The sequence below is a fragment of the Lissotriton vulgaris genome, chromosome 3_1 (assembly GCF_964263255.1).
Source record: "Lissotriton vulgaris chromosome 3_1, aLisVul1.2, whole genome shotgun sequence".
Lineage (NCBI taxonomy): Eukaryota > Metazoa > Chordata > Amphibia > Caudata > Salamandridae > Lissotriton > Lissotriton vulgaris.
Genome location: NC_141689.1, coordinates 986,555,014 through 986,576,323, shown reverse-complemented (window position 1 = coordinate 986,576,323; position 21,310 = coordinate 986,555,014). Strand labels below are relative to the sequence as shown.

General features: G+C 45.5%; 1 protein-coding gene across 1 annotated transcript in view; it reads left to right on the top strand.

Annotated features, from left to right (window-relative positions):
* Positions 1 to 21,310, top strand: part of UHRF2 (ubiquitin like with PHD and ring finger domains 2) — a 616,766-nt gene that overhangs the window by 362,976 nt on the left and 232,480 nt on the right. The window contains exons 7-8 of the mRNA XM_086961356.1: positions 2,126 to 2,249; positions 17,813 to 17,920. Of these exons, the coding sequence (XP_086817482.1) occupies positions 2,126 to 2,249; positions 17,813 to 17,920 (232 nt within the window). The remainder of the gene's footprint in view (positions 1 to 2,125; positions 2,250 to 17,812; positions 17,921 to 21,310) is intronic.

Here is a 21,310-nt window from a genome sequence, read left to right as displayed (position 1 = left end):
ACTTCATGGTCACAATAGACCTCAAGGACGCCTACCTGCACATCCCAATGAACGTAAAGCACAAGCATATGCTCAGGTTCACGATCGGAGAAAGCCACTACCAGTTCACAACACTAGCCTTCGGGCTAAAATCAGCACCGAGGGTCTTCACAAAGTGCCTCGCGGCAGTCGCAGCGCACCTACGAAGGCAGGGAATACACGTATACCCTTACCTGGACGACTGGTTAGTGAAAGCAAACTCGTACCAGAAATGCAAGAAAGACGCACATACAGTGACGAGAACGCTAATAAACCTGGGGTTCTCCATCCATTGGAAAAAATCATCAATGGAGCCGGAACAGGTGAAGATCTTCTTAGGGGCACAGATCAACACCTTGCAGGGAAGAGTGTTCCCCAGCAACAAGAGAGCAGGGGCCCTGGTGAGGGAAGCTCGCCTCTACCGGAAGGGACAAGCTCGGACAGTGAGGACTGCGAGCAAGATTTTGGGGATGATGGCATCATGCATTCACCTGGTACCAAACGTACGACTGCACCGGCGCGGCAGGTTTCTGGACCAGGGTCAGCGGACTCGATAATTCTCTCGCCTCGGTGCCCACTCTGATCAGCGATCACACTCGGCAACTCTGGGCATTAGCTTGCCTCATCTTCACTAACGGCCCCACCAGACCGCCGGGGATGCCTGGTCTCACCCTGGAGATACCCATTAAGGGACCATCTCTCAGGGAAGCCAGGAAGGGTTTCGCAGCGGTCGAAGCGCCTTGGGACCCTACGGGTAAGTAGTGCGCTATATAAATGCCAATACATACATACATACATACATACATGAGACCCATCCAAGAATGGCTCCAGGAACAATGGTCACAAGCTTCAGGGAGTTGGGAGGATCTAGTGGTTGTGACGCACGCAGTGCAGAAGGAAATTACATGGTGGACCATGGAGAACATAGCAAAGGGAAAGCCTCTTACACCCCCAACACCAACAGTGATCATCACCACAGACGCATCCCTGATGGGATGGGGCGCTCACATGGGAGAGCTCAAAGTCAGGGGTCTGTGGACACCAGCAGATGCGTCGAAGCACATCAATTATCTGGAATTGAAAACAATCTTCCTTGCATTGAAAGCCTTCCAAACAAGACTGTACAAGCAGAGGGTGTTGCTGCAGACAGACAACACCACAGCGATGTTCTACATCAACAAGCAGGGTGGAACACAGTCAACAACGCTTTCGACACTGGCGCAGGAGATATGGAGATGGGCCATCCCCCTCAGGATAGACCTACTGGCCATACACCTACCAGGGAAGGAGAACATTCAGGCAGACTGGCTGAGCAGACAGACATCGACATCCCACGAGTGGGAGCTCAGTTTCCTTATGATGTCGAGAATGGTTACTTAGTTACTAGCTAATATCCCTCCTCCAGTGCCCTCGTTTACAATCTTGGGTTCATCTTTGATCAGCTGAACTCTTCTGTTCATATTGCAAACCTCACTTGTTTGTTTTTTATCTAAAAGTTTTAAACCAGATCCTTCATATGTTACCATCTAGTGCTCATTCCAGGTTTATTTGTGTAACAGCCGTCTCACACCTGGATTATTTCAATGCACTTTGTCGAGTTTATTCATAATATGGCAGCCAATATTTGTTTTGGCCTTCCTCTGCAACCATCATGGCTTTAGGAAGGTTTTGAAAACGCGTTTGTAGTGATCTTTTCATGTTTTTAGTTATTTTGTCCAATTTCTGTATTATGGTGCAGCGCCCTGCTGCCCTATGGGGTAGTTCCACGGTTTATAAAACAAAATAACAATAATTCATCAATCTGTACGGTGCCTTCCAAAAGCTTGACAGATAAATGATCATTACTTTCAAGAATAACACATGTTAAATTGTCATAACATTCTATGGTCCCTGGTTCTTTGTGGGTTCTGGACACCATAAATTTGCTGGCAAATTTCTTTCAGGGTCGTGTTCTTGCACATAAATAACTGCTTACCTGTGACCTCAGTCCTCAATGTATTTGAATGGGACAGTGTCACTTGACATGGCATGTATGCAATACTTGAAAACTCCTCTTTATCACTTAGTAGAAACAATAAAGAAAATATTAAAAATCATAACTTTCCAGGTACTGTCCATCGTGCAAAATTGATTCGTCTGAAGTTGTGAATGCCGGGGAGAAGCTCAAGAAGAGTAAAAAGAAAGCAAAAATGCCATCTGCAGTGACAGAATGCCAGCGGGACTGGGGCAAGGTAATGGATATATTCAAACTTGAATTCTGCAGCATGAGGAAAAAAATGTTCGTCTTTAACAGGGAACATTTCTTTAAAGTCTTTTGTATTTTATCGATTCATGAGTATTACAAGATCTGAAACTGTATTTTACTGTCTCAAATTGCTTGTATGTGTTATTGAACTTTTTGCAGTTTGAACTAAGCTTCTTTCACATTGTATATGAAGTTAAATGCACTCAGCAAGCTTAGAAACTCAAAAGTAAATATATCACAATAAGTTTGTAAGCTCAGTTATACCAATGTCTAAATTATGAGCTTTTTAAAAATCATATATAAAAGTCTATTTTCATAATGACACTGGCAATATTTGTTAGCATCAGTCAAACACATTAGTTTGCTATGTATGGATGTTTCACACCAGCAATGCATGTAGTCAGGATCCCACAACACCAATCAATCAATCAATCATTTGTAAAGCACACTACACACCGCGAGGGTCTCAAGGCGATGGGGGGGGGGCGCTACTGATCGAACAGCCAGGTCTTGAGTATCCTCCTGAAGGTCAGCAGGTCTCAGGTCTGTCGTAGGCTCAGTGGGAGGGTGCAGTGGTTGTTCTTCGGATGCGCGGGACTGTGGAGAGTGAGAGGTTGGCGTAGCATAGCTGGCGGTTGGGAATGTAGAAGGAGAGCCTTCTGTTGAGGTAGGCTGGGCCAGACTTACGGAGTTCATCACCCACGCCTTGTGTGCGTGGGTGAGGAGCTTGAAGGATAGCCTCTTGTTGACGGGGAGCCAGTGCAGGTTTCTCAGGTGGGGGGTGATGTGGCCGTGGCATGGTACGTCGAGGATCAGTCGTGCCGAGGCATTTTGGATGCGTTGTAGTAGTTTGATGAGCTTGGTTGGGGCTCCCGCATAGAGGGCGTTTCCGTAGTTGAGTCTGCTGCTGACGAGGGCCTGGGTGACTGTCTTTCTTGTATCTGTTGGGAGCCATCTGTAGATCTTGCGGAGCATGCAGAGGGTGTTGAAGCAGGAGGAGGAGATGGCGTTGACTTGCTTGGTTATTGAGAGCGTTGAGTCAAGGATGATTCCCAGGTTGCCAGCGTGGTCGGTGGGTGTCTGGGCTGCCCCCAGTGCCGTCGGCCACCAGGAGTCGTCTAAGGCTGAAGGGTTGGAGCCGAGGATGAGGACCTCCGTCTTGTCAGAGTTCAGCTTCAGATGGCTGGTCTTCATCCAGTCGACGACGGCCTTCATTCCTTTGTGGAGGTTAGCTTTGGCTGTGATGGGGTCCTTGGTGAAGGAGAGTATCAGCTGAGTGTCGTCGTCGTAGGAGATTATGTTGAGGGCGTGCTATCGGTCTACGTGTGCGAGCGGGGCCATGTAAATGTTTAACAGCCTCGAGCTGAGGGAGGATCCCTGGGGTACGCCGCAGATCTCCGAGGCTTTGGAACGGAATGGGGGAGGCGGACGCTCTGGGTTCTGGCCAATCCAGAGCCTTGTCTCGGATCCCTGTGGCGTGGGGGCATGTGCGTAGTGTGCGGTGGCAGATGGTGTCGAAGGCGGCAGAGGGGTCTAGGAGGATGAGTGCTGCGGTCTCGCCGTTGTCCAGCAGGGTCTTGATGTCGGTGGCGGCGATGAGGGCAGTCTCAGTGCTGTGGTTGCTGCGGAACCCTGACTGGGAAGGGTCCAGGATTCTGTTTTCTTCGAGGTATCTGGTTAGCTGTCTGTTGACGGTTTTCTCGATGACCTTGGGCGGTAAGGGGAGCAGAGAGCTGGGCCGTAAGTTCTTGAGGTCTCTTGGGTCTGCCTTAGGTTTTTTTGAGTAGGGCGTTGATCTCAGCGTGTTTCCAGATCTCTGGGAAGGTTGCGGTCTCGAGGGAGAGATTGAGGACGTTGCGCAGGTGGGGTGCGATGGCGATGCTTGCTCTGTTGAAGACGTGGTGCGGGAATGGGTCCGTGAGCCGGAGTGGATTGAGCGCATGGTCTTGATGGTGTCATCGAAGCTCACGCTGGCCTAGGCTAGCATGGGGTCGTGGTTGATTGTGTACAGAGGGTCTGTTGTGTTGCTGTCTGTTGGGGCTGTCTGGGTGTTTAAGCTGTCGTGGATGTCTGCTATCTTGCGGTGGAAGAAAGTGGCGAGGTAGTCGCACAGGGCTTGCAACGGCAGGACGTCGTTGGTGTTGGAGCTGGGGTTGGAGAGTTCCTCCACGATGTTGAAGAGCTCCTTACTATTGTGTGCGTTGCTATCGAGGTGGTCTTTGAAGGAGGTCCTCTTAGCTGCCCTGATGAGGTGGTGGTGGTTGCGGATGGCGTCGTTGTGTGCTGCGTGGCCGTCTGGAGTTTGTTCGCAGTGCAATTTCTTCTCTAGTGTCCGGCACGCTTGCTTGGAGGCTAGGAGTTCTGGGGTGAACCAGCTGGCCCTCTTGCTGGTGTCTCTGTGGGGTGGTTTTCTTCAGCGGGGCGAGGGTGTTGGCGCAGTCCTCGATCCAGCGTCTGAGGCTGTGGGCAGCGTTGTCTGTGTTGGAGGTTTCGGTGGGTGGGCTGAGAGCGAGTTTTGTGTGTAGTTGGTCTTTGGTGATTTTGCTCCAGCAGCAGCGGGGAATCTGTTGGGTGCAGTGGTCTGGGGTGGGTTTCTGAAAAGGTGAAGTGGATGCTTTGGTGGTCGGTCCAGAGGAGTTCGATGGTGTCGCTGATGGAGACGTACGGGCTTGAGGAGAAGACTGGGTCGAGCGAGTGGCCAGCATGCCCACAAGCTCATAACTTTCCTGCCCAAGAGGATGTATTGCCTCTATTTCCTGTCACGTCCCATAGTTTTTTTTTTTACTCAATCTTTATTTCAAATGGAAAAGTATCATATGGTGACTTGGAAATTTGTTTAGTGGTGAAATAGCCAAAGTGTATTTCTGGTTAAGTCAATCATTTAGAAAGGGCTTCATGCTTCCACATGTTCCAAAAATGTGTGTTTACTTTATCGTTCTTGTATCCATAATTCCATCATTGCAAATGATTGTTCAGCATATAGTGTCCTGCCAGAGTGTGTCTAGATATTGGCTTGGTTATCACACTAATATGAAAATATCCTACACACTATAAACTCACAACATTCTGAATATTCATGCTTGCTGCAAAGAATCCAGGCTGCAGGGAATCCAGGCTACCTCTTTTTAAATATAGTCAAAATCAACATCCATATCTTCAAATGGAGGTGTAAAACAGTCTGAAAGTGAGAAAGCAGGCCAACCTCTTTCAAATATTTCTCTCTGGTAATGACCACTTTTAAACAAAATAAAAGGCAACATTGCAGCATATAATTAAAAGCTGTCCTTAAGTGTTAGATTTGACCTTTCACACCCTTACACGACAGGAAGAAGAACCATGAAGGAAAATAGGGTATGAGGTAGTGTACACGGCTGGAAAACCTGCACCATTTTGTTTAAGGAGCCAGCAAGTTCCCTTTCCCAGCATGAACTGTTATAGCAATTTGTGTTACAGCCTCAGTTCTTTTATCTGGCTCTTGCTGAATAGATCTTGCAACACTTCTCCAGGCAGTCAACATCTATTTTTCTAACTCTTCTTCTGAACATCCTTCTCTGCTTCGCCATTGGTGTCACTGTTGCCGTCAGGTTCACAGGTAATTCCTATAGAGGATGTTCTCCAGGTGCTGCTTGTGTCTTTATAAGTTTTGGATCTTCATTGAAACCAGTGTTTTTTCCTAGGGCACTTCTCTGTTTTCCATCAAAAAGATGCCTCTGGCTCCAGTGCATCCTTACTTTACTTCAAGAGCTTTGAATCGTCCTTAGTCTCTGCTTTCACTGTCTCCTAGAAGGCTTAAGAGAAAGAGGTCTCAATCTATGTATCATTTCAGACATTACTCGTCAGATTTATCTTAAACTTCTTGTACTCCCACATCACTTCCTGCTCCCTGGTACGTTTTTTACCTATAAACAACTTCATTACCACTTATGATGATATTCTAAGTGGAGCGGTGAAGCTCAAAGTACAATTTGAGGCCTTCAAACCACAGTCTTGGCTATCGTGGAGACCTTACAGCTTCGTTCTGCCCAGGGGTCCTCTTGCCTTTGAATCCAGCTTTAAAGGACTTTAGAGGGACCGTTTTCCAGCCACAATGAAAATGGCTACACCAAGATTTAAAAAGAAATTCATACCCTCTGATCACCATTCAGTATTCCTACGATAAGAACCTAAAGCGGATTCTGTCATTGCCTTGGTGTCAAAGGTCTTTGCAGCATGCCGTAAAGTTTGCGGTTTCACTGCTGTTGCTTTTAAGACCGCTTGCACCATGGCCTTGGTAGGCCAATATGACAGACCCTCATAGAAACCCTTGGCCACTTTAGGAACACCCAAGAGAACCAAGGTAAGATTTCATGGAAGCCCTGTAAAAGCGCCAGCAAGTGACAAACCAAGTGATCAGTGCTTCCACTGACACTGTGAATTAGTCGATTACCACATTTTGTCACCAAATCCCCGTAAGGCCTACTTACTGACTTCTTTTAACATCATTGAAGTCTGATGCGCAATAAAAAACACTATGACCCTGCCATTCAATAGTTGGTCCCTCTTCTGCTTTTATATGAATGAGGAGATACAAAGAATGGAGAATGGGGCTGAAACGTTGGTAGTGGAAGGTTTGGAGCAGAAGAAATTCTTCAGCTTTCAGTGTAGATGCAGGGACTGTCATTACCACCAAGACAACACCAACACCCACAACTTTTATTCCATAGAAGATCTGGTAGAGGTAAATAGCAACACCAGCAACTTGCCTCCTCTGTGAAGTCCCAGTCTCATCCTAGACAAGGACTCTCCTACTTCCTAATGTCTGGTTACCACTCTGATGGGAGACTATTTTCAATCATTTTGGAGAGTAGCAAAACATAACCACTCACAGAAAGTCCCTACAACTAATTCAGAATGATTAAAATCTTCAATGCAAATCCGTTTTACTCAATCTCTTTGAAACCTGCACTAAAACATTTACTTCAGTTGCTCTGGATGGAGGTAATAGACTTTCTGCTAAAGTGTGCAATAGAGCAGGTTATTTTTGGATCCCCAGAAATGGGTTCAAACAAGAATTCAGACTGATTCTAGACCTGAGGCAGTCCAACAAATGGATTAAGAGACAGAGGTTCTGGATGTTATCTCTACACCTAAAATATCCTCTTCTTATGAAAAAAGACTGAATCTGTACTGTGAATTTACAAAATTCTTTCTTTAACATTTCAGTAGTGAGGAAGCACAGAACATTTTGAACTTCACAGTACGCCATTCTTATTACCAATACACAGTTCTTCCATTTGTTCTGAAATCTGCACCTTGGACTTTTTCAAACTGCATATTGTGGTGAGGGTTCATCTCCACAAACAGAATATCTACACCTTTCCTATCTCGTCACTTGGTTGATAAAGGTGCACACTTCAGACAAGTTGTCAAGACTTTAACATCTCGACTGCACTTTTACATCGACCAGGTCACCCTGCTAACCTCCAAAAATCACTCTGTCTAGGAATTACATTAAATAGAGTATCTACTAGTTTTCAGATGTACCATCATGTTTAGAGGGCTCCTTTTCCGACAGCTTGTAATGTAATGTAATGTAATGTATGTGTCTTGTAAAGCGCATTGCTGCCCTGAGGCGTCGTGGCGCTGTAGACCGCTGGGGAACCCGTCCTGGCTATGAAATGAAATGAAATGAAAAGGGGATTTGTATAGCGCGGCTGCTGCCCGAGGGCGTCCAAGCGCTGAGTAGACGGTGTAGTACTCTGAGGGGGTGAGGGGTGCCTAGTTTTTAAAAAGGAAAGTTTTTAGTTCTTTGCGGAAAGAAGAGAGGATCTGGTTAGATCTTAGGGAGGGGGGGAGGGAGTTCCACAGTTTAGCAGCGTTGAGCTCAAAGGACCTGCCTCCTGCCCTGGATCTTTTGATTCGGGGAACTGCGGCCAGGCAGGCATTTGATGAACGAAGTTGTTTACCGGGGCGGTAGGGGGTGAGAAGGGAGTGGTTGATCTGAGAGCCAACTCTGTAGAAAGCTTGGTGGGAGATACAGAGGGCTTTGAATTGTATTCTCTCCGTGACAGGGAGCCAGTGGAGAGATCGAATCCCTGCCTTAACTGACTCTCTACGGGGTATCTGGAGTAGGGTCCGGGCTGCACAGTTCTGGGTCAGTTGAAGCTTTTATAATACGTATTCTGGTGCTCCCAAGTAGAGGGCATTGTTAAAATCATGCCAAGATTGAATAAGGCCCTGAATGACGATTTGGTTGGCTTCAAGGGGGAGGATAGGAAGGATTATTTTTGGCATCCGGATTAACCCGAAGCAGATTGCTGATGTCTTAGTTGCCTGAGTGTTAAGAGTCAGCGATTTATCGAGCCAGACTCCTAAGCTCTTGATGTCCTCCTTCGGGGATGGGGGCAAGCCCAAACTGGAGGACCATAGCTGGGGGATGGTGGTGGGGACAGGGGAACCGAGAAGCAGGATCTCGGTTTTATCCCCATTCAGCTTTAGAGAAGATGCCGTCATCCAGCTTTTTATCTCTTCCATGCAGGAGGCCATGTTGACCTGCGGGAGCCCGCTGTTCTTTTGTGCCAGAGAGACCACGAGCTGGGTATCGTCTGCATATGATATGATCTTAATACCATATTGACGAACTATCCCAGCCAGTGGTCTCATGTACACATTGAACAGCGTGGGGCTTAGGGAAGAGCCCTGGGGCACCCCGCAGCTCAGAGGTTTGCTGGTGGAGCGGGCGTCACCATCGAAGACCTGGAAGGTCCTTCCGCTCAAGAAAGATCTTAACCAAGCAAGAGCATCTCCAGAGACTCCAAGATCAAGCAGTCGTTGGAACAGGGTTTTGTGGCACACCGTGTCAAATGCGGCGCTGAGATCGAAGAGGACCACTGCCACTGATCCCCCTCAATCTAGGATCTTTCTAGATTCTTCCACCACGGCTAGAAGAGCTGTTTCCGTGCCATGTTTTGGGCGGAATCCTGTTTGGGTGACATCCAATAGGAGATTTTCTTCGAGGTGTTTTGTTAGGTGGAGATTAGCATGTTTCTCCAGTATCTTACTTGCCCAAGGTAACAAAGAGATGGGACGATAGTTGTTAGAGTCGTTCACGTTAAGATTGGGCTTTTTCAAAAGCGCTCTCACCATCGCCTGTTTCCATATGGGAGGTACGACTCCCTTTTCCAAGGAACAGTTCAATAGCTCTAGGAGGGTGGGAAAATGATTTGGCTGGCCATGGTCATTGTAAGGGGGGTGCTGGATCCGAGGGAGAGACAGATTTAATCTGTTGTGCGAGAGTTTGAAGTGATTCCAGGTCTAATGGTGGGAAGTTGGTCATGGTTACTCGGCACAGGAGTATTGTATCTGTTGAGAGCTGAGGCCCATTGATGTTAGGCTCGGGGGCGGAGGTGGTGAAGGTGAAGGAAGAGTATATATTGTTGATTTTTTGGTGAAAAAAATCGGTTAAATCATTGCAGCGGCTGATAGGGTTATTTGCTGAAACTGCAGTGGGGGAAATTTTGGAGAGGGTTTTGACGATTTGATAAATCCCTCTGAGATACTCCCTACTGGGTATCTCCAAGGTGAAACCAGGCATCCCCGGCGAATGTGGGGGGGCCGTTGTAGAGATGAGGCAAGCTAATGCCCAGAGTTGCCGAGTGTGATCCCTGGTTAGAGTAGGCACTGAGGCGAGAATTATCGAGTCCGCTGACCCTGGCCCACGACCCTGCCGCGTCGGGAATTGAACCCTGGTCCCGGGCCGTTCTCTGCTTCCAGGTCTGCCGCCTCTAACCAGTGAGCCACACCGCTCCAGCTTGTCAAATTCTTTACCTTCTGGTGTCAGTGGTCACTTGAATCACTTGAATCATGTTTGTACCCAATGCATGACTTCAAATGTGACCCCAGCAAGGATGCTTAGAAGATCAATTGTCTCAGTGGGAGAACATGTTAGAATGCAAGTTGAGATTATCTCTCCTGGCAAAACAAACTGAAGTAGTATTCTAAAAGGGACCTAGTTTCAACATAACCTTCCAACACAAACTGTTGTCACATATGTACCTCTCAGGAGGTGGGGAGCCCATTTGCAGTTTCTGATTATGCAGTGGTTGTCCTCAGAAAAACAGAAGCTGTACTATATCAGTGTCCGGAAGTTGAAGACAGTCCTTTTGGCTGTGAAGGCCTTCCTACTTTCCTTTACAATGAACAGAATCCTGATCCAAACAGGCAACATAACCACAATTTATCCTGGCCCCCTGATATACCTCAGTAAAAAAAATGTTGTCCAGAGATTTTCATTTTAGATTTGTGTTTTTGGATAATTAGAGAAGTAATTTAGCTTAGTCAGACATTGCTGAGCTGGGCCGAATTTTTCTGAACAACATTTTCAAAAATGGAAAATGTGTTGCAGTGATGATGTAATATTTCAGGAACCTTGAGACATATATAATTCATTTTGTTGTCAAAACATAGGTTTTCGAGGACATGTAAATACAGAAAATAACTCCTCAGAACATCCCTTCCACCATTTTCCAAAATGCGGCTATAATAGAGGAGAAGAGACATATACAGAAATGAAACTAATGATAATGCTTTTTAATCCTTGTATGTATACACCAAATAATGTTTATGATCTGAATATGAAAAAAATGTATTGTTTATCATTTCTGTTTTAGAAATTTTCATTGGTCACTTTTTTTATTTGTTTCGGCAATCGCTCGTGGTACATTTGCGGAATGCTGAACATTTGAGAAGAGCATATCGACAGGGACATCTTTTTGCAGCACAGGTTTTGCAAGTACATGAACATGAAAGTTCTATGAGTAGAGGCTTTAGAAATTTTGTAGGTTTTAGCACCCCATCAGTGTCTTCCCAACCAAATTCACACAGTTCTTTCTCCTCATATGCATGATCCAAAACATTTACACATCTTCTGATCAAGTAGAACACTCTTTTAATGTATCCATGCACAGAATATGGCATTGGTGGAAAGTCACTTAGTGGGACTGAGATCTTGAACTCACTGTACCGAAGATTGTCAAATGGGTGAAAGTCAGAGCTCATTTTCCACACATGCACAAGGATGGGGGAGAGAGCGCCGACCCCGCCGCCAGGAACAGTCAGTGTATGAGCCAGATGGAGAGGCAGAAAGTGGTAGCTGGTAGGGCCCCCAATGCACAGCGATCCCCAGAGAATGTTAGCGGTGCAGCAGACTACAGGCCACAGATGTATGAATTTCCTGATTCATGCCCTTATATATGTACAATTCACATTACTCTTATATAGGCATAGAAATCCAGTCCTTATTTAAGCATAGCCCATGCTACCCAAATACAAGCATGGCTACTTCCATCCGTTCATCTACAATTTCTTGGAAAACCAGACTCTTAAGCCGTTAGGTACTTCCCCTTGCTTGGATATTGATTTCTCCAAGAACTCATGTATTATGCATGAACATTTATTCCCTAGGGGAAATAATACCCAAATACAGGCATGGCTACTTCCATCCGTTCATCTACGTCGCAACTATTTCTTGGAAAATCAGACTCTTAAGCCGTTAGGGACTTCCCCTTGCTTGGATATTGATTTCTCCAAGAACTCATTTATTATGCATGAACATTTATTCCCTAGGGGAAATAATACCCAAATACAGGCATGGCTACTTCCATCCGTTCATCTACGTCGCAACTATTTCTTGGAAAACCAGACTCTTAAGCCGTTAGGGACTTCCCCCTTGCTTGGATATTGATTTCTCCAAGATCTCATTTGTTATGCATGAACATTTATTTCTTAGGGGTTCATTCATCATGTTCATATGCCCGACTTTACGTCAATACTGGTATTCCTAAACACCTTCAAGGTATAAATATACCTTCACTTGCTATGGCAAACGACGGTGTGGTTTGGTGCAGTTCGACTACCTACTTGCACGACGCAGCTCACCACAGCTAGTCCAGATGGAAGCCAACTCTCCAGCTGACACACTGACTAGATGCTGTCATCCTCCTGCCCAGTGTTTCTGACTCCCCTTGCGGGGTTTTGGGAAATCGAGTCCCGGGAAAGAGATACCAATCTCTCTCATTCTAAGGTATGGAGCTGATTAGAACCTAGATTAACCTTTGGCAGATTCTTGGCAAAACTAAACATAGCTAAAACAGCATCTACTTCTTCCCTCGTACTAGACCTAGGTTAGGTACACTGGGGTAGGCGTATTTTAGAAGCACCAGTTGAGTATTTTAGCCTGTGTTATTTATGTATGTATTTTTATATATATCATAGCAACAGAACATGCTATTACAGTATTATTTTATATTACTGTTTACACTGTACGCATTATACTTCGCCTTCTGTCTAACGATTGTAGCAGTTCATATCTCTTGCATGAGAAATAAGACTGTTCAATAAACCCTTTTTATTGAAACGCCCGTCTATCTATTTCTATGCAACTCTGTAGAAACGAAGCATGCCCGATTGACTGAGTGAACTAGTTATCTATTGTTTCCACGACTTTGAAGATATTGTTCCGATTCTAGGGGAACAAAGTTGTCATGTTTATGTGGTTGTCCGAGACTAATCCCTACTTGTTTTTTCGAGAACGTTTATAGTGACCTCTTAGTTAGCTGGCACACACACAATTAAGTTTAATATACTCTATAGAGACATATTGACCTCAGTCCTATGTCAAATCTATAGTGTATGTTATTCCAATGCACAGAGCCTATTAGGGATATGGGAACTACACTACAGTACGGCCTGCATGCCCCCAACCCTGTCACAAGATGCCCCACACACAGATAAAGAGGAGCTCGACAGTAAGCAGTGTGGCGGTGGAGTCGGGCGACCGCTGAGGGATCTCTCATCGCCCTGCGGAGCAGGAAATTATAAGCGCTGAGGTAGGAGAGTCAGCTCCGATGGAATCCGCAGGATGAAGATGGACTTAAGGCTAGGCCGGCGGAGCCCACTTATAGTGCGGCCATTTTGCAGCTGGCTAAGCCACGCCCCCCATTAAATGGAAACCTTAAAAGTGTTGGAGTTAGAGGAATTGAGAAAATATTACAGGTCTCATTATTGCTACAAAGATTCCACATACTATCAGCAACAGAGTGCTCCTCAGTGAGAAGTTGTATCTCGCATCATCTTGAGGAACTGTGACGCATAGCAAGCAGCAAATTATTGTGCCTGCTGTATATTTGCTTCATTTCAGTGGGCTGCTGTCCTAGAGCGTTTGTGTGTTCAAGGCTTGTGAATTCCAAATGAGAATGAAAATTGATCCTAACTGTTGTGGTGAAAGTTTCAATTTTATTAAGGACACAGAGGAGAGGATTATGCTGAACTCTCTTTGCTTTTATTAATTAGCAGCCTTTAATAAAAACATCTGCTTCAAACTTCTTTTTTAAAAAGAAACACAAAACAACATCTTTAATCTTTTTTCTAAAAGAAGAATATTCAAAACTAAAAATTCCATGAGTCCTTGGGAGAACACTCCCACACCAACCAATAGCATCACAGCTGTAGTCCGCAGGAGTATCCAATCCAGACCTCTGATTGCTTGATATAGTCCTTCCTTGACTGAGATCTCCCTCTTTCATTGCTCTAGTCAAGCCTCCATCTATTTCTCACTAGTCCAGCTTCATGCCTTCTGCTGCTATGAACAAAGATAGGAGTTATGTTGGATCTACATTTTATGTACATACACAATCCTTACAGATCCGTTTGTGGAAACATCATCAACCGAGTCTTAGAGCATACATTAATAACGTACTTTATCATAAACTTTGCACTCACGCACTAGGGTGGGATCCAAACAGAGAATGCCTTCCCACCCGGTGGGATAATCCTCGCCTTCGTGTGCTTAATAAACCTGAAACTTTCCTACACAACAGGAACAATTTTCATTCTGTGTCAGGACTGGAGGCGAGGATTATGCTGGTTCAAAGCTTGCTCACCACCAAATGAGCCATATCCAGCACCGGCTTGAAGTAAAATCTCTTGAACGTAGAATCTGAGGCGCAATCCGCAACATTCATAAAGACCTTTAGTCTTGCTCCTAGAGATAATTCCTTAGAAGCCATGGCTCCTCTAGTGGATTTTGCCCCGAAAGGCGATTCGGTCGATACCTGCATCCTTCATAACCCATTGCACCCATCGTGCATTGGTGGGAGAGGACACTGCTGCATGCGGTTTCCTTAGAGCAATCAGACGTTTCTCTCACCCGGGGGGTTCGAAACTCCTCAGACATTTGTTCTTATGCTTTTAGACATTGAACCACACATAGTTTTGGGGAGTCTGGAAAGGCTGGATACATAATAGTCCTCATATTGGATTTTGTCCTTCTGCAGATTGTGAATGACACCCCTGTAGGAGAAACAATCCTACCAATTCTATCCAGGGCTCGGATATCTGATACCCGTCTGCAAGAAACTAGACACAATAGCAATGCCATCTTGGCAAAAAGTTTCTTAAGAGACAGGAACCTGTTTGGCTGCCAAGAAAGGAAAAGATTTGGTACCTGATTAACGTCTCAAAGCGCCGAGCACCTCAGGACAGGAGGGAGAGACAGTTTGATTCCCCTAAGTAATCCGCTGAATAAAGGATGCTCCCCCACTGGCACACTGTCCCCTGGAGAGTGACCTGCAGAGAGGGCTTATCTAAAGATGTTAATAGACCTACATGCCAAGCTTTCAGTGGCTAGATCTGCTAAAAAATTCAAAACCTGAATGACATCCGCGACCACGTGATCCTAACCCCTTCGCAGACACCAACATTTCTATTGTGTCCAAGTTGATTTGTACCACTTGACTGTGATGTCTGCCCATGCCTTAGAGAAGCACTTCTCAGCTTGGCTCGAAAGCCCTGGTATCGACCATCGTTACCTGTAATCCTCCATGCCATCAAGGGAAGGGAGCTGTTCAGTGCTAATTGGTGGGGAATCCGATCTGGATTGAGAAGGATGTGAGGAAACTGGAAGAGTTTCAAGGAAAATCCCTGGAAAGTTCCAGTAGAACCGGAAACCACACATGAGATCTCCAAGTCGACGTGACCATTACTACTTCTGCATGTTGGCACCGGATCTGGGACGATGCTCGAGTGATCATGGTGAAAGGGGAAAGCCATATCCCTTCTCTGAAGCCCAATCCTGTAAAAAAGCATCCATTTCGGTCTCTTGCTGTAACACCAGGCCAACCGGTGGTCTAGCCGGGATGCAAGCAGTTCCACCGAAAACAGGCCCTACCTGGTCTGTAACTGTCCAGTTTCCAGAGGCTGGAGTCCCGAAGGTAACAGGAGTGCTCCGCCACCTGGTTCTCCTGCCCTCGTAGGTATTCTGCTGTGACCTAGACTTGATGGTCCAGGCAATATTGCCAAAAGTTGGTCGCTAGGTACTTTGGACCTTGTGCCCCAAAGTTGGTTGATGTATCTGACTGCTGACACGTCCATCTTGAACAATACACGTGAGTGGGCTCTGTCCTTCGTCCAACATATGACTGTAAACAAGCTATCCAAGAGCTCCAAACAGTTGCTGTGCAGTACCTGCTGCTAGGTAGACCACGACCCCCTGTGGAAAACTCACCACAACACGCTCCCTATCAGGATCTGCTTGTGTCTGACTCTATGATGAGTTCCGGAGCAGATCCAAAGATAGCCCTCCTATTCCAGGCCTCCATGTATCAGAGCCACCATGAAATTTCTTTTGCACCTCGTCTGTAAGGCTGACTGTCTGAGAATATGTAAGACCCTGGTGAAGGTGCGATGCTTCCAGGTGCTGCAAGTCATGGGCTGCACTCCAGAGACAACTGCACACATCAAATACACAGTAATAATGACTTTGACTTTTATGGATAATCACAAACCGCATTATAACAACCCCCCCTTCCCCCCCTCCTGCCAGATTGCACCTATGCCACATGAGTCCATCCATCACGTTACTTCACACCTGGGAATCCCAGTCCCTCCGAGTCGTCCGCCCCCGCCACCGTCTTCCATGTAAACTGCATATGAATCAGTCTGGCAAGCGTGCCTCTACCTCCTGTGGCGGGTCCAATTCTAGACCCCGGTAGTCCACCCACCTCTACCATATCCTGTAATGTTTGTGCGGACACCCCCTGGCAAGGAAAGTGGGTTGCTCAAGCATCATACAAAAATCTAGCCCATTTTTCCATGCAGCCACTGTTGGAGCCCTAGGTGCCTTCCGGGACCTGGCGATATCTCTTTTCGCTAATGTGAGGTCTAATAATAGAAGGCGACATCTGGAAGTATTGCCCCCCACTCCCTTCATAACATGCAGCAGGGCCAAACACAGCGTGCAGGGTAGCTGCCAACCGAATACCTCAGAGAGGCAGGAGTATATCCCCCTCCAGAAGCCATTTAATGAGAGGCAGCTCCAGACCTTATGTGGAAGAGGCAATCATTCCGGCCCTCCACAGGCGCTCTCTAGTGAAATACACTCTGTGTGAGTATTTAAATTGCACTAGCCGTAGGCGCATTGCTATCGCCGCTCCTCACGGGCCGCTAGAGCCTCAGCCCAGTCCTCCTCCTCTAATTCACCCACATCTGCCTCCCATGCATTCCTAAGCAGGCTGGGGGAACAGTGAATGACCAATGTCTGGTATATTCGGGAGATCTTGCGATCCGGGAGGTCTCCCATGAAGACCTTCGCTTCTACGGGGCTAAAGTCGGGTAGAGTTGTGTGTGATTTTTTTGACCACAGCTTATGATATTTAGTGAACTGCATATCTTTGTTTCAGTTCTGAGGTTGATCAGCTTGATAGGGTGAGCTGGGGATGGGTGGATAGATGTGCCCCCGCTGGCACTCATTGCCAATAATCGCCTGTGTTTTCTGATTTCTTTACAGGTAAGTTTGTCCTTCAGAGCACCTTAGATAATTAAAAAATATATTCCTCTGAAGGAGATTTCTTAATTAGTTCACAATTAATGTTATATTTAAAATAAACTCTTTAACAGGGTTTGGTGCATAGGTGTCTAAGCATCTTATGGGCCTTCCAAAAGTGCCAAAAACTCTAGTTTCCAGTCTGAGTTTAATGGATTGGCAGAAACAACTTCACATAGGTGGAGGAGAGCAGTAAAGTAGCCCTCTACCCCAATCAGCCAGGTATCAGCTTGAGGGAGGATTTCCTGCCGACACTCATTGCCAGTAAGCAGCCATGTATTTTTTTCTTTAAGGGTTTGTTTTTTCTTTATTGCACCTTAGGTAATTAAAAAAAAACAATTTGAGAGAAGTACTTTTTTTTTATTGAGTTCTCCATTTTAGGTACAATGCCATTTTATGTTATGTTATGTTATGTTAAATGATTCTTATTAAGCGCACTAACACCCGGAGGTTTCATGGCGCTGGCTGAAGGGACATGTAAATGAGCAGAAAAAAGTTTATTCAGAAAGGGTAAATAAAAAAGTCTTGAGACAGGTACAATGCTTTTACTGTGGCAAAAGCTGTTAAGGCAGTAGTTTATTCCATGATGTTATGTGATATATATTAGGGGAGGATGCATGTAATTGTTTCTATAGCAAATTACCTTTTGCAGCTTTCAAGCTAAATCCTGAGATATTTCTTTGCGTTTCCAGGGAATGGCATGTGTTGGTCGCACAAAGGAGTGCACTATTGTTCCATCTAATCACTACGGACCTGTACCAGGCGTTCCAGTTGGTACAAGTTGGAAATTTAGAGTACAGGTAGGTCAAAGTATTTCTATGCAGCTTTTCAGTACATAAGCACCCATGGTGCTAATTGTATAGTTATTGGCTCAGATTATCTTTACATGCTGTCTATGAAGTCTCCATTACCTGATTGATCAGACCTGTGCCTCTAGATTCTCAATTTGGTGGGGTTGAAAGATTATTCCTTCCATCTGTAAAGGCGAAAAGTAAGTCGGATTCTACATGTTGTGGGTGTAAAACATACACATCTTATTTTAGCAAAAATCCTTAACAATTTCACAGTATGACACCAGATTACACTTTAAGAGTGGAATGTGTTTGTCGGTATCTAACGTGACTTTTTCACACCTTGTCGAGTAAAATTAATCTCACAAGATACCAGTAGGAGACTGGTAATAGCAGTAAATGTGTAATTGTATGTGCTAACAAGTGTCTTGTGAGCAAATCTGAATAATGCAAAATTTCAAGTAACATTATATTCAAGACTTACTACATTTTCTCAGGCATAATTAAAATTTCACACACATCTAATATTATTCCTCAGTTGCGAGACATACATTGTCAGGTGCAACCACTACAATGGAGTTAAGCAGTGTGCACCGTCCCATGACCCTTAACCAAACGGGGTGTTAAAAATAATATGCACACACCCTTCTTCCAGTTCTGAATGCCAATTCACAAGAATTAGTAGTCATCAGGTAGGTGTTCTCAAGTGTTAGTTACTTAGATATTCACCACACTTGCTAGGTGTGATTCTCACTTGATTCTGAAGGACCCATATCCTTAAGGATATGCCTCCCTCCATGAGAGAGAGATTTAACCTCCTCCATGTTCACAAATCTATCATTATCCGAGCGAGAGTGCACCCACTTTGTTAAAAATTGCCTAAAACTTCTCAGTGTGAACAGACAGTTCTGCATCTTTACATAGCCTATCAAAATGTATGAAACATGTTTCTTCTATTTTATATTCCACTTGCTTATACATCTCCTCTTATTCCTATGTTATTCTCTGTCATATTTAGAGACTGAACAGAGAATCACCATAAAATGTTGAAAAACTGAAACAATACACATCTAATTTTCTCAGGTTGAAGGCAGAAAAGGTAGAACACGTGTTAATGTACCGACTTAAGATAGGTTAGCTCAATCTTGAAGGGTTTTGCTCAAGACAACAGCTTTTTGTTGTCAAAGGCTTTGGCGATGCACACGATGAAATCCTTTTAAATGAGTAATGAAATAAATGAATTATAGTAATTGCAAGTGGTATCAGTGAAAAAAAACTTTCGAAAATATCCTTCCAAGTTGAGGTATCAGCTTCAAATATATTTTAGAAATGCTATAGTTTGGTTCCTGAGCATCACTGATTGAATTTCTGAAAACACAGTTTACTATCAATCGCCAGCTTTTTGTTTTAGGCAAAACAAAACCCTCATATTGTAAAAAAAAGCAGCAATACAAAATATCCATCTTAAATAAATGCGCATTTCTGTTCAAAACATCCGCTTTTAACCTTTAGTTACCGGTGTTCTCATACCTCACATGGACTACTCTTTCTCACATACCCTTGCTTCCCCACCATTTTCAGAGAAAACCACCATAGTGCCAAGGATATGGAAGCCCACAGTATTCCAGAGATGAGCACCATTTTACCAGGCATTGCCACACAAATGCTATGGTGTCCGCAAAAGTGCAAGGAAGACCGTCTTCTGCATTGGCCAGCATTATGCCTGAGATGGCCCTTCGTAGGTCATGGATGCCTGCAATATGCAAAAGATGGGCCCTATTACATGGCCATCATTATGACAGTGATGACCGCAACAATGACGAAGATGCTTCCATATTATAAAGGAAGGCCACCATTATTCCAGGGATTCTTATAGGAATTGCTGCTTTGTCCTCTACAAGACAAGGGGGAGTAGGTCTTGTTATGATAGAACAAACCTGCTGTGAGCAGTGGTCACCACTTCTTTGCTAGGAATATCTACCAGCTGGAAGGCTGCCATATCATGGAGTGTGTGTGTTTCGCTGTGTCTATGTTTATGAATGTATGTAAACATTCTCCGCTCAGAAACACGCTCAGCTTGACCTCACTTGTGCTCACACATCACCAGCACACATATACATTCAAATGGAGACTAAGATCCTTATACATGCACATATGTCCAGCCACATACAGATGAGCATGTACCCCTTTATTTTATACAAAAATAAAAGGATCCACCTCAAAGAGGTTCAAAGGAATGTGTTCCCAGTCTTGGTAGGGCACACACAGCGTGTGCTTAAATACCCCTCACACACCAAAAGGGCCCTTGTTGTCATGCTTCATCATAGGGGTCTTCCTGCCTCGCTGCGGGACGGGCGTGCTACGACTGGCGACTACGCTGGAGCACTGTTATTGCAGTACTATGTGTGGTGTATAGGTAGTGAGAGGAAGGGTCGGGGTGGATGAGTTGAGTAAATTAAAAAGTACTTGGCCTTATGGACTTAATGAATATAATAGGTCATTGAGGCTGGTACTGTTAAAATGTTGATTCTGAGATGTCCTGCGTGTAATGTGCGGATACTCCTGGTCAAGTCAACATGTTTCGAAGCGTCAAGGCTTCTTCATCAGGACTGAGCGGACTCGCGCGCGAAGGGATGACGGGAGCGCCTACTTAAGAGATCCTTTGTGTGGCGGTGTCCTATACCACCTACCACTTTGCTGAGCTCACGCTGCACCAGCCCTGTGTTTTTTTAAAGCCTCCTAGTTTTGTATCTTGGTTTGTATTTTATTTCACTTACCCTTGTTTTTAACCTGTTGCTTCTAGCGCGTGCCCCTTTGCCCCCTCACTGCATTTAAAAAGCGCACTTTGTGCCTCCAAAGCACCACCACTTTGGTGGGTCCGGGTCCTGGGGGTCAACTTCGGGCGCTATATTTGTTTGGGGCACTTCATCCGGCGGCGGCTGCCATCTTTGAGCGGACTCGCGCGCGAAGGGATGACGGGAGCGCCTACTTAAGGCGGTCCTTTGTGTGGCGGTGTCCTATACCACCTACCACTTTGCTGAGCTCGCGCTGCACCAGCGCTGTGTTTTTTTAAAGCCTCCTAGTTTTGTATCTTGGTTTGCATTTTATTTCACTTACCCTTGTTTTTAACCTGTTGCTTCTAGCGCGCGCCCCTTTGCCCCCTCACTGCATTTAAAAAGCGCACTTTGTGCCTCCAAAGCACCACCACTTTGGTGGGTCCGGGTCCTGGGGGTCAACTTCGGGCGCCATATTTGTTTGGGGCACTTCATCCGGCGGCGGCCGCCATCTTTGAGCGGACTCGCGCGCGAAGGGATGACGGGAGCGCTTACTTAAGGCAGTCCTTTGTGTGACGGTGTCCTATACCACCTACCACTTTGCTGAGCTCGCGCTGCACCAGCG